The sequence below is a fragment of the Lemur catta genome, chromosome 1 (genome assembly GCF_020740605.2).
Source record: "Lemur catta isolate mLemCat1 chromosome 1, mLemCat1.pri, whole genome shotgun sequence".
NCBI lineage: Eukaryota > Metazoa > Chordata > Mammalia > Primates > Lemuridae > Lemur > Lemur catta.
Genome location: NC_059128.1, coordinates 138,119,815 through 138,133,505, shown reverse-complemented (window position 1 = coordinate 138,133,505; position 13,691 = coordinate 138,119,815). Strand labels below are relative to the sequence as shown.

The following is a 13,691-nucleotide window of genomic DNA, read 5'->3' as shown; positions in this document are numbered from 1 at the left end:
GCAGGCAGGTAGATAGGACCCGATGGCTGACTGGAAGGTCCCAGGGGAACACCAGGCACTTCTTGGGTTGTGTCGGGCCAGGCTATTCCTGCGAGAGCTCTTTTTTCCCTGAGACTGGGCCCCATGCACCCAGCCTGCTTGTGTTTCCCCTTTCAAGCTGCCAACACCCACTCATTCCCTGGAGGTTTTCTGTAAGTATTCTGCAGAGCCGCATCTCCCTGGCAACATCCTTCTTTGTTACACTTGGAAGACAGGCATGCTGGCCTTTTGCTTGAAGAAAATGAAAAAGCAACCTTTTTCATGTTAAAAAAAATTCGTGTTCACTGTAGAAGATTAACAAAATAATTATTATTAAAAGGAAGAATAAAAACTATTCATAATCTTAACATCCACAGATTTCATTGTTGTTAACATTTTGGTGTATATTCTTCAGGACTTTGTGCGAATAGAATAGAATAGATATATATTTGTTCATGAATTAGAGATCTTGCAGAATTTTTATAGCTCTGACTTCTGGTTGATAATTGTGCCTTTCTTTGTGGAAGTTGTAGTTGAAAGCACATTTTCCTCCTCTGCCTTCACTTCCGTGTTTAGCTCTGGCTTACTGACTTCTACACACAAGTTTTGCCCCAAGACTTCTGGTCCTGTGTAGTCAGAACAATAGATCCCTGTTATCTAAGATGGTAATTTGTAATTCTGAGGACCTTCAGGCTGGGACCTTCACCCACCTCTGTGAGCCTCAGTCAGAAGTTGCCAAGAGATCAAGCAATGTGAAGTCTGAAAAGTAGCCTTGAGTGTATGAGGTTTTGGAATTGCATAGGAGTCTGGTGGACAGAAACTAGGTTTTGGTAGGATACAGAACAAATAAAAGGAGAAGAAGTGGAAATTGGAAGTATAGATTCTTTAAGAAGTTCATCTGTGAAATAATAGAGAAAGATGGATTTGGGAGACAAAAGGGTGAGAAGTGGGGTTGTGGGAAAGTTGGGAATGTTTTGAATAAAAGAGAAGAGGATATAGACTAGGGACTTGTGAGAAGGCTGAATGGAGGGACTAGAAAAAGCCTGTTTGCATTTATAATGCTTCTTTAAAAATTTCAATTCATGGATGTTAATGTTGTATGTTAATAAATGTTGCTATTTATTAAATTTAGATAACAAGTTCATGGATTTTTGCTCTTTTTGTATTTTCTATATGTTTGAAGTATTTGATCAAGTGCAAACTCTGTATCAAACAGAGTCCTATGGGAAAAATAAAAATAATCTATGGTTTTTATCTTTCTCATACTAGAAATGTAAAGAGATTAAGAAGTAATCTATCTGCTGATTCATGGATTATTTTAGTTTACTAAGAATTATCCTCCATCCCATGCACAGATCATGATTTTTCAGAGAATTAGAGCACAATTCTTAGCAGTCACAGTTTTCCAAACTAATTTAGGTTCTTGTGATACCTAAAGCTGTTCATGTCTGAGTATTTGTTATTGTACAATATTATATAACTAGAAGTATTAGGAAATCAAAGTGAAATCTTTATTAACCTTACCACATATGCCAAAAGTCACTAACTCTTCTGAATAATTCCTTATGGCGTCATATTTACTTGCCATTTATCTCATTTTCTTCATACTTGACTATTGCAAATTCTCAGATGTTTTAGATTTAAATTCAGTTGTGTATAAAGAGGAATTTATAACACTCCTTTCCTTGCTTATATGGTCAGATTATCATTAAACAGTGTGGGAACAAGGGTGTGACCAAAAGATCCAGTGGGTTTGATTCTGTGCATCGGATATCGTTTGATATTAGTGGCTTTGACTGCCCTGGCCTTTCCAGAGGTTCTGCCTAATCAGGTATTCTCTGAAAATCACCTGAAAACTGTTGACCTTGCTCTTGGCTCTCAGGCCTCTGTTCTCCCGATGAATTGAGGGGAGGTGAAGGTGTACCCAGAGAGACTGGAGTTTTACATTTTTCCATTTTATAACTTCCCAGTTATAAACGGAGCCTTTCTATCTGTGTTTGAAAGTAAAATCACAGTGATAATAATGTCAAAGAGTCGGAGGCAGGAGTTGCCATGGCCAAACCTTGTGGTGGCAAATAGTTGGGGGTTCAATATTGTGACTTGGTTTTATTCTTGCCTGAATTATTTTTTGCATTGATTTATTTTTAATTGAAGTTGATATCTTTATTAAGCATATGTGTTGATATAGAAGACTAGATTCCCACCTGACCCTGGAAAAATTCTTGGTAATAAATCAGAGAGTCTAATTTTAAATAACCAGGCCCAGAAGAAACCCTTTCCAGAAACCAAAATGGCGAAAAACAAAAATACTATATAGGCCAGGCTCGGTGGCTCATGCCTGTAATCCTAGCGCTCTGGGAGGCTGAGGCGGGAGGATTGCTTGAGCTCAGGAGTTTGAGACCAGCCTGAGCAAGAGCGAGACCCCCGTCTCTACTAAAAATAGAAAGAAATTATATGGACAACTAAAAATATTTATTGAAAAAATTAGCCGGGCATGATGGCACATGCCTGTAGTCTCAGCTACTCGGGAGGCTGAGGTAGGAGGATCGCTTGAGCCCAGGAGTTTGAGGTTGCTGTGAGCTAGGCTGATGCCATGGTACTCTAGCCCAGGCAACAGAGCAAGACTCTGTTGCCAAAAAAAAAAAATACTATATATACAAATAGTTTTAAAATAAGGATACTTATGTCCTCTGGAAATAATATAATTTTTAAATGGGTAATGGGAAGTTAAGAGTTCTTTTGTTATGAAAGATTTCAAGCATATATCAGAATAGAATAATGGTCTCATTTATATACATAAACTTACTAATTACCAGGATTTTGCCATGGTGTACGCCTATAGTCTCAGCTATTTGGGAGACTGAGGCAGCAGGATTGCTGGAGCCCAGGAGTTCGAGTCTGTAGTGTGCCATGGTTGTGCTGGTGATAGCTTGAGCAGCGTAGCAAGACCTTGTCTCTAAAAAAAAAAAAAAAATCTGTTGCATTTGCCTCATCTATCTCCTTTTTTTTCTTCTTTTTGTTGAAGTATTTTAAGCAGCTCTGCAGATCTCAGACATGTCATTTTACTCCTACTTACTTCTGGGAATGCAACTTTTAAAAAATTATGGACATTTTCTTATATAACCAAATGTTACTATCATACCTGATAAAAATCAAATATGCCTTGGTAGAATATGCTACCCCGTATCCGTATCTCCCCACTTATCTCCCAAACGTGTGATCTACTCTGAAAGCAGCAGAGTAGACACTTTGAACTCTTCTTGTTCCAAGTGTCTCGGGAATTGATGACGCTGTCATGAAGATCTAGGGGGGTGAGGTCATTCGATGGATGTACTTTAAAACTGACTTTGTGAAGCACAATTCCTTACAGCTGCTGACGAAGCCTCCAGGCCTGAGCATGACACCTCTACTCTGTAAGCCGAATACCTCTGCTTTGTGAATGACCAGTTCTCAAGGTTTCAGCAAGGATAGAAGGGAGAGATGAAAGGGTCGGAATCGCAGGAGTCACAGAGCTGGAAGGAAACTCTGGAGACTGTCAGGGTCAGAACACTGCCTTGAGAGAATCAGTTCTAATATAAAATTGAACCTCTCCAAGGCCGTGGGTATTTTTGGAAACAAGGAGACACCAGGGAGGCAGAGAAAGCCACTAGGGAATGTTGTTCGGAGATTATACTCTGCTGATCTTTCTTATCCTCTCCATTCTACATGCACACCGTGTATAAAGAGCACCTCAGAATAAAGCAGGCCTGGCAGACAGTGAGGGCTTGACACTGGGTACTTGGAAACGCTGCGATGTATGAGTTGTAAATTTTCTTTTTCAATCTGGTGGAAAATTGGAATGGCATTTCTCATTGTTTTCGCCAGCTATGCCAAAAATCCATCATTTTGAGCTTCAGTAGGGCCAGGAAGGATGTAGATGGCTATCACAAAACAAAAAATGAACAAACAGAAACCTCAAGCAACATTTGCTGTTGTTCGTAGGTCAGCAACATCATATTTGCGTAGGGCATCGGCAAACGACAGGCCTCAGGAAGTAAAATCAAATCCCAAATAGTAACAACGTGTATATTTGCTGTTGGATGTGTTAATATACCATGGTAGGTACTGCCCGTGTAAGATGGTCTCCCAGGTCTTTTGTCCTTAGAACTTTCTCATTTTATATTCTTTAAGGATTTGTTTACTACTTTGTACTTAGAAAAAGGAGCCTTAATTTATACATGGATACTCAGTTTGAAGTTAAATTTAGTTTATTTCCTTAAAAGTAGTGGTGTGAGGTATTTTTAATACTATGCTTTAAACTAGATGAAAAATTAATATTCTTAATTTTCATCCATAGTTTTAAGTATTTTTTTCTTTTTTTGAGACAGAGTCTCACTTTGTTGCCTGGGCTAGAGTGCTGTGGGGTCATCATAGCTCACAGCAACCTGAGACTCATGGGCTCAAGCGATCCTACTGCCTCAGCCTCCTAAGTAGCTGGGACTACAGGTGCACACCACGCCTGGATAATTTTTCTATTTTTTAGTAGAGATGGGGTCTCACTCTTGCTCAAGCTGGTCTTATTCATTGTACTTTTTTTAAGGAGCTAAATTCGTAGACTTTACTATGGTCATTAGACTGGAACTAAAAAAATTTAAGGATGTAGTTTGGTCTGGTCATGTTATGTGAAAATGATTCTGATTTTGACTTCTACATTTTTTTATTTTTATTTTTATTTTTGTGAGACAGAGTCTCACTCTGTCACCGACCTAGAGCGCTGTGGTGCCAGCCTAGCTCACAGCAACCTCAAACTCCTGGGCTCAAGCAATCCTCCTGCCTCAGCCTCCTGAGTAGCTGGGACTACAGGCACATACCACCACGCATGGCTGATTTTTCTATTTTTAGTAGAGATGGCGTCTTGCTCTTGCTCAGGCTGGTCTGGAACCCCTGAGCTCAAGGGATCGTCCTGCCTTGGCCTCCCAGAGTGCTAGGATTACAGATGTGAGCCACTGCACCTGGCCTGATTTTACTTTTACGTAGATCCTTGGTTCACTCTTCTTTCCTTGCCTCCATAGGATGTCTGCTGCATAAGAGCCCTTTTTGGCTTAGAATCTTACTGCCACCTACTTCTCTATGTGCATTTATTACTTTGAAATACATTTGGCTAGTAAATTTTGATCAGTTTCAGTCTTACCTGAAACCAAATACAAGACTGACTTTTAGAAGTTTAGAAGTTTTACAGCTAAAAGAGTTTTGACTTCTATAAACATCATATTCATTTTCATAGTACTTTAAAATATAATAAATGAAACACATCTCATACTGATTAGAATATAAAATGATGCTCCAAATATTATAAATAGGAAATTCAAGATAGTATGAGGAGTAGCTGGAAAAAAAAAAAGATTAGCTACAGCATTATTTTTCAAAGGATAAAGAACCCTAATTTTAATTTAACTGCTTACTGGAAGTATTATTAAAATAGACTCTTAAAACCCCTCTGTATAATTAAGAATGACTTAATTATATTTGCTTTGATTTCAAGAGGTTAATTTTTTAGAGGCATGAAATTTGGCCATTTATATTTACAACACCAGAAATAGTGACCTACTTCGGTTTTATTCAGATTATAAATTTCAGCTTATGCTCTACACATACAAAAAGGATTTGAATTCTTTAGAATTTTTTTCTTTTTGTAACCTGGATCAACAATGACAGACACATCTTTAGAATTGTAACAGATAGTAGATATAGAAAGAATAGTCATATTTGGCTAATTCTGTTATTAACAAATATTTTCAATTGATATTCTCAAGGTAAAAGTAAAATTTAACTCCAATGATTTTTGCAATTTGTTAGCCAGACTGCTTAAAAAAAAAAAAAAAAAAAAAAAAACTAAGTGGGAAGAAATCACAAGATACCAAAATGTGGACCATCTCTATGTTTTTCTTTTTATTATTATTATTATTGTCAATTCACCACCTCCCAAAATCAACTCTGTTTTTTATTCTGTGTCTGTCTTCATTTAGCACTAACCAAAATATAAGTTTTAAAAAATTAAAGTGAAATATTCTACATCTTTATTCAAGTGTTCAATTTATAATACCCTTATTTTCTTGTTTTCAACCTTAAAATATTTGAAGTATTCTTTAAACACTTTTTCCCTCCAAAGAAGGAACAGACTCTTTTGAGAATCCTGTCTTAATACACAGAAATCAAGATGGTTTTCAACTTCCTGCTTAGCTTGTTAGCGGATTTTCACTGTGGTCCTTGAAATTAAACTAGGTAATACAGAGATTTGATTTCTAAGGCAGCAGAAATCCATCTGCTATATTGTGAATTCACATTTTTTATTCCTTTATGAAATGTCTTGGAGGCAGGCCTGGTAGCTCTGTGACATTGCAGCTGTACTGTGACATCATAAACGCCATCGTAAGAGAATCTAGCTACGGATTGGAGCTAGTCTACTAGGTGCTAATCCAATGCTGTGTCACAACATTGTGAGGTTTTCCCAGTTACAAGTGTCATTATAGGATTTGTTTTGAATTGCAAAGCCAAGTGAGGCTGTCAGTTGCATCATCTTCACTTACTTCTTCAGATTAACTGCTGTCTGTAGTGGCGTTTTCAGTGGATGTGGTGGCATCAGCATAATCTATGTTTCAGGCATCCTATAGAAGAGGATTATTCTTCAGGGGATCTGGAAGAAAAGGTAAATTATTGTCTACTGTGAGTTCATCCTACACACTTTCAAAGCCTCATAAAATACATCCATTTGATGTTTTTAATTTGTTTTTTGTGCAGTTGCCTACTTGATTATTGGAATGTGATGAATATATTTGTAGATCTTCCTATGACTTTCCTCTTCTCTTCATTTAGGCTTTTTGCACAAATGTTCCCTCCTCTGAGAAGCTGTCCACAACAAATATAGCCTCCGTCCACACTCCCCCTCCCTTGTCACTCTCGAGTCCCTCGTCCTGCTTTATTTTTCTTGTAAGAATTGAGCACCACCTAAAAGTATGTATTTGTTTCTTCTTCTAGTCTCTGTTTCCTTCTGATCTAGAAGGGCAGGGACTTTTCTTGTTCACTGCTGTGTTCCTACTGTCTAGACTGGCCCATGGTAAGCTCCTGGTCAATGTTTGTTCAGTGAATGAAAGAATGAGTTAATTCATAAATATGACATTTGTATTTTAGTTCAAGTGAACTTTTGTTTGCCTCCCTGTAAGTGTAGTGTCTTTTAGGAAAGACTTTTTAGCTAATTCCCTTCTGTTTCCAGAGCTTTTTTTTTTTTGAACCCTACTCGTTCTTTTATTATAAATAAAGTAACTATAATACTCTTTATAGATTCTTCTTTGTTAATATTACTTGGATCTTTATTTCCTATCTGGGTTCTAACCCAATAATCAGTCCCATAATTCTCCTTGCCTGTTACATTTCGACCTGCTTGCCATCGCTTCAAACCTAATCTGCCTGAAACTGAACCCATCACCTTACAAAAAACATAAAGATGCTTCTGTATTGGCCCATTCTGGGGGACAATGTGCATGTAATTGAAGCATTATCTTTGTTCCTTCTGTGCCATCTGTTTACCATACTCTACTTTGCGGGCAGCCATGTATTCAGTTGTACCCATGGGATCAGTATGATAATATAATAATAATGCTAAGATGTTAAGGGTAGGGACCCATCTGAATCTTTTTAAATGAATAATAATGGCAAAGTTTAACTTGTTAACTCTACCATTGTAGTTACAGGCTTAATGCTAGTCGCTTACCAGTTTTGGCAAAAGCAGAGCAAATATAGAATGACAGTTCTCCAGATCTAAGGGTTTTTCTTTAAAAGGATACATCTGAATTCTAACTCTAGGATATGTCATTTGTGCAGGTTCTCAGCCTTCATTTTAGCTGTTTAGTGAAAGAGTTGTCTCATGAGCATTTGCACTGCCCAGAGTTTGGATGTACGGACGTTTCACTGTAGTTTCAGAGTTCATAGAAGTCATCTCCAGAATTGTAGGACTACACTTGGTGTTAGTAGGTACAGCTCCCTTTCTGCAGCAGGTATTTTTCACACTAAGCCATTTTTGATAGAGCTATTGTTTAATAATTTACTCAAAAGATAGTTAAGGCAACTTAAAGCATGATTTGAACCTATGAACCTTTGTTGAATTGTTTCTCAGTTCTCAAAAACAATCTGAAATTTTTGAAGCCGGGGCCTTTCCCCACAGAAAGTGAATGAGGGCTGTCCCTGCCATCTTGATGCACAGGTCTCGTTTGTGAGAATACTTGTAGTACTATTGGGTCTACCCGCTACAGTTTCAAGTTCATTGTCTTCAGAATCTTACTCTCTCTATATTTTTTTAAGTAAAACATGGAGAGCCACTGGGTATCTGACAAGGTACCTCTGAGGGCTCCTTAATCATAACAAGTAAAGTCTTTTGATCTGAGAAAATGTAATGTCTTAAAATTTTCCACCACCAAGTTCTATGACTGCATTTTTAAAAGAGGAAAGGAAAGGAAATCAGTTATCTCTACTCTTCTTACTTTCCTCCACCTCGCCTGTGCACACGCTGGTAGGTAAAGGACAATGACACTGCATCCTCTGGCAGGTGAGGGCACGAGTCTGGTCATGTTTGTCCCCCACTTTCCTGAACTGATGTGACGGAAGCCGGGCAATCACGTTTTGTCTTTGTGTTAAAAAATTTGGGCCTTTTTCCTTTTTTTTAAATTTAAGTTATAAAGTCTCATTTATATTTTGCCTGGCATAGGCACGCTCTGTCAGGGCTACTGGAGGTGGTTATTTAGCTGTACTGCTGGGTTGGAGCCGAAATCTCAGCCTGTCTGAGCGCTCTGCTCTCTTAGCTGAGAGCCAGGGCGTAGGGGCTGCATTAGAACACAGCAGCTGTTTCCCAAGTGTGGGACGCAGAACCCTGGGGGAGACCCTGAGGACCCTTTCAGTAGGTTTTCTAGGACAAAACTATTTTTACAATAACGCTAAGATGTTACTTTCCTTTTTCTCTGCGTTGACATTTGCACGGATTGTGCAAAAACAATGCAGTGGGTATAAACTGTTGGTGGCTTATCTCGAATTAAATCTGTGGCACCAAACTGTACTCCTCGTATTCTTCACTGCCATTCACTTGCAGCTAACAGAAAAAAAAAGGTCAATTTCTCTGAAGAGTAACCTTGATGAGGCAGTAAAAATTAAATTATCAATTGCATTAAATCTCAACCCTGAGCACATGTCTTAATATTCTGTGTCATGAAGTGGGATGCTCAGAGAAGGCACTTCTGCACTGTGCTGCAGAGCCACGGTGTTCTTAAGGAAAGAAAAGCACTTGTGTTGTTGTTTGAGGGGAAGACAGACCAGCTCAGTGTTTCTCCACAGGACATCATTTTTCTCAAAAGAATGACTAATTGCCAAACCATGGCTATTCAAACTTGACATTTTCTCAAAAACAAACGAAGCGAGCCTGTGACTTCAAAGAAAACAACCGACAGTGTTTATTGTCAATGATATAATTCAAGCTTGTAAGCCAAAAATTTGAAATTTGGAAAACCTGCATTGGCCATTGTGAGCTTGACAATACTTACAGAGTTTTCTGATGAGGTTGGTGATGATTTACTGAATGTAATACCGTGTCGTGAAATGTGTCAGCATTTTGGAAGATCTACTTAACTCAGAGAGTCAATATTTTCTGAATGACTCCTGAATGATGTTATAAAGTTTTGCACGGGTAAAAGATCCATCCAAAGTACAAAATAGATAAGTGGATTTTAATGTAAGTGATATGATTTCAGATTCCCCATTGAAACTTACCTTTATGAAACACCTGCTTGGCCAAAGGTGGTGGCTCATGCCTGTAATTCCAGCACTTTGGGAGGCCAAGGGGAGAGGATCACTTGAGGCCAGGAGTTTAAGACCAGCCTGGGCAACATAGTGAGACTCTGCCTCTACAAAAAATAAAAAAATTAGCCAGGCATGGTGGGGCAAGCCTGTAGTCCTGTCTTCTTGGGAGGCTGAGGCAGGGGGGTTGCTTGACCCCAGGAGTTCAAGATTACAGTGAGGTATGATTGCACTCCAGCCTGGCAACAAAGCAAGACCCGGTCTCTAAAAACAAAACAAAACAACAATAACAGCAACAAAAAAGAAAAACAACTACTTGTCAGGCATGTGTGATGGTTCACGCCTGTAGTCCTAACACTTTGGGAAGCCAAGGTGAGAGGATTGCTTTAGGTCAGGAGTTTGAGATCAGCCTGAGTAACATAGTGAGACCCCCGTCTCTACAAAAAAATAAAAAAATTGTCTGGGCCGGGCACGGTGGCTCACGCCTGTAATCCTAGCACTCTGGGAGGCCGAGGCGGGTGGATCACTCGAGGTCAGGAGTTCGAGACCAGCCTGAGCAAGAGCGAGACCCCATCTCTACCAAAAATAGAAAGAAATTATCTGGCCAACTAAAAATACATATACAAAAAATTAGCCGGGCATGGTGGCACATGCCTGTAGTCCCAGCTACTTGGGAGGCTGGGGCAGGAGGATCGCGTAAGCCCAGGAGTTTGAGGTTGCTGTGAGCTAGGCTGATGCCACGGCACTCACTCTAGCCCGGGCAACAAAGCGAGACTCTGTCTCAAAAAAAAAAAAAAATTGTCTGGGTGTGGTGGCACATGTCTGTAGTCCCAGATGCTTGGGAGGTTGAGTGAAGAGGATCACTTGAGCCCAGGACTTTGAGGTTGCAATGAGCTGTGATCGTGCCACTGCATTATAGCCCAGGCGACAAAGTGAGACCTTGTCTCAAAAAAAAAAAAAAGAAAGAAAGAAAGAAAAAAAGAAACCATTTGTTGAGTTTTGGTGTAGTATGAAAGAAGAATATTCATGTTTTTCTGAAGAAACTATTATAATACTCCTCTCTTTTCTAATCACATATCTGTGTGAGGCCCAAATTTTCTTAATATATCCACTAAAACAACAGATTGCAACAGATTCAGTGCAGAAGTAGACATGAGAATCTAGCTGTCTTCAGTTAAACCAGACATTAAAAGAATGTGTAAAAATGTAAAACAATGCCACTCTTCTAATTAAATATTTTTTGTTTTGGAAAATAATTATTTTTTATAAAATATTATTTATGTTAGCATGTAATGGATTCATTCTTGTTATTTTTAAATGTTACTATTTTAAAATTTTGTCAGTTTTAATTTCTAACATGGTAAATATAAACAGATTATAGCCAGTGGTGTGCTGAAACTGGCTTGCACTGGCTTGTGAGAGCCGACTGTGTACATACTTTTCCAACTTTGTGTCCCGTGTCATCCACTGGTAGCTTGACATCAGCCATAAGAGGAATGTTCACACCACAAACATGAGCAAAAGCTACAAATTATGGTTGCCCCCTCCTAAGATATGGTTATTAAATGTTTATCAGGTACTCTACTGAATATAAATCACATAAACAAAAGCTCTTTGGGGTCATCGAAAATTTTTAAGAGAGTAAAGGTGTCCTGATACAAAAAAGTTTGAGAATTAGTTGTGTGGAGAAAGGGGTGTCTTTGGTAATCAGTCAGCACAGAGGTGGGTGCCTTTTGTGCTAGGAACATTTGGAGAATAAATCCAATGCTTTTTTTTTTTTTTTTTGAGACGTAGTCTCACTCTGTCACCTGGGCTAGAGTGTCATGGCATCAGCCTAGCTCACAGTAACCTCAAACTCCTGGGCTCAAGCGATCCTCCTGCCTCAGCCTCCCAAATACCTGGGACTACAGGTGCACACCACGATGCCTGGCTAATTTTTCTATTTTTAGTAGAGATGGGGTCTCACTCTTGCTCAGGGTGGTCTCAAACTCCTGAGCTCAAGCGATCCTCCCCCCTCGGCCTCCAATCCAGTGCTTTTTAACTTGTAGCTGTTAAAGCCGCTGGTTCCATATGAGGTGACTTTTTCTTTTCCCCTTTTTTTCTGTCCTCTAAGGTGGACGTAATACTCTAGGGGTAGGCGGGCTGAATGTGCCCCTCGGGCTGCATGTTGGTTTCCTCTGCCCTGGTTTCTCGCTTTCTATCCAGGTGTTATCCGGCTTCAGATCAAGGCCTGGCCCAAGCTCTGACTTTGCACAAAGCCGCCACTTATCATTCAGGCTCGTACTGATGTTTCTATTCTGTACTCCTGTGATATTCATGGCTATAAAATGAAGTAATTAGTTCTATACGGTTTGGTGTGCTATTGTTTTTTAGGTGTGGGTTTTATTAATTCTACTTTCTACCCTGGTACATCTAGGACAATGCTCAACACATAGATAGGTTCTCCTGCTTGGGTAAAAGATTTTTAACTTTTGGATTACCAGAGAGGTTTGCTTTCCAAGGGAAGGACAATGTAAATAAATCTTCTAGTTATTTGTTATAAACCTCGTTTTTAATCATTCTTTTAAAGTATGAGTGTAAGTAGACTGAAAATCATTGGTGTTCCTTAAAGTGAGGTCACACAGAGAGACTTCCTTTGAAAATGTTGTAGACCCTGTGGTTCTGGTACCACTCATAATAGAAACTGGTGGCTTATTTCATTTCCGACGTCTTTGTTTTGAGTAAGTCATAATGAACAGTGAATCTTAGTAATATGAGGCTAAGTTTCTACAATTATGCCAACTTTATAGGACAGAGTTGTTTGCTAATGAGAAATTTAGCAGGTTTTGAGTGCAGGGGAGTGGAGGTATTATTTTTTACTCTCTGTTGAAAGTACTCAAAGTTGGTAGGAGATGGCTCTTCTCTCTGCCCAGGCTAAGTGACAGTTGTGGCCCTTTCTCTGGATGCTGCTTCTAGTGGAGATGAAAAGTCTTAGGAGGCCTCACCAGCTCCAACACATGAGCTCTCTCTGGGTCAGAGCCACTTGGGGCTTGACAGGTCCTGGAATTTCTTTGGCCTGCGATTATGAGGGCATAAAAGTAGCTGCGATTTTTATCGGTATAGAGAAAAGCATCCGCTTACCTCTAAAGCAATACTAGAGTATCATCTGTCTAACGTATCATTTATTAAAAAATAATTCACCATATTTAAGTTCTACCTCCACTTTCTCTTAAGAAGTTAGAGGAGGTAGTTTATAGTCTGGCCTAAAAAAGGCTTCACTGTTAGGAGTCGTGAGGTCGTAGTGAGGTAGTTTAACTGCTTTGGAACTTTGTGCTTAGAACATTCTCAGCCAACGAAGCATGGGCATGAGAGTGAGGAGCATGTGTTCTTTAATATTTATCACATCAGAGCATGACTGTTCCAGGACAGTAACCACCCCCTAATGGTAAGTACCCCGGCTTGTTTGTCATTTCTCAGAAGCAGGAAAAAGAAAAGAGAAATAGGCCAGTCATCCTAGTGAGTGGTATTTCTGAAGAATAAACAAAAACAACCAGAAAAAGGTCCAGGTTTAATCCTCAATGATGATCATTTTTGCAGGTTTCTGTAGCTGGATCAGGCACCGGAAGAGGCTCCCCAGCTGTAACTCTAGTGCAGCTACCTTCGGGCCAAACTGTACATGTCCAGGGAGTAATTCAGACACCACAGCCATCGGTCATTCAGTCACCACAAATACAAACTGTTCAGGTTAGCTTCCTTCCTGGGTGATTTGTCTTTGACTTTCTCGAGCCTTTTTTTTTTCTTTTACTAATTCATTTTTCATCATTTTTCTTTATGTAGCTTTTAGCTTTTATGCTCAAATTTTTTATTAGATATTTGGA

General features: G+C 39.2%; 1 protein-coding gene across 23 annotated transcripts in view; it reads left to right on the top strand.

The window, feature by feature from the left end:
- Positions 1-13,691, top strand: part of CREM (cAMP responsive element modulator) — a 62,225-nt gene that overhangs the window by 18,375 nt on the left and 30,159 nt on the right. For 10 of the 23 annotated variants that reach the window (XM_045535414.1, XM_045535448.1, XM_045535528.1 and 7 more), the window contains one exon: positions 13,411-13,557. The exons of 9 other annotated variants lie outside the window; for them this stretch is intronic. In XM_045535414.1, coding sequence (XP_045391370.1) covers positions 13,411-13,557 — 147 coding nt within the window. Of the gene's footprint in view, positions 1-6,592; positions 6,704-13,410; positions 13,558-13,691 lie in introns of all 23 variants that reach the window. 4 more of the 23 variants (XM_045535637.1, XM_045535634.1, XM_045535625.1 and 1 more) reach the window with 1 other exon arrangement.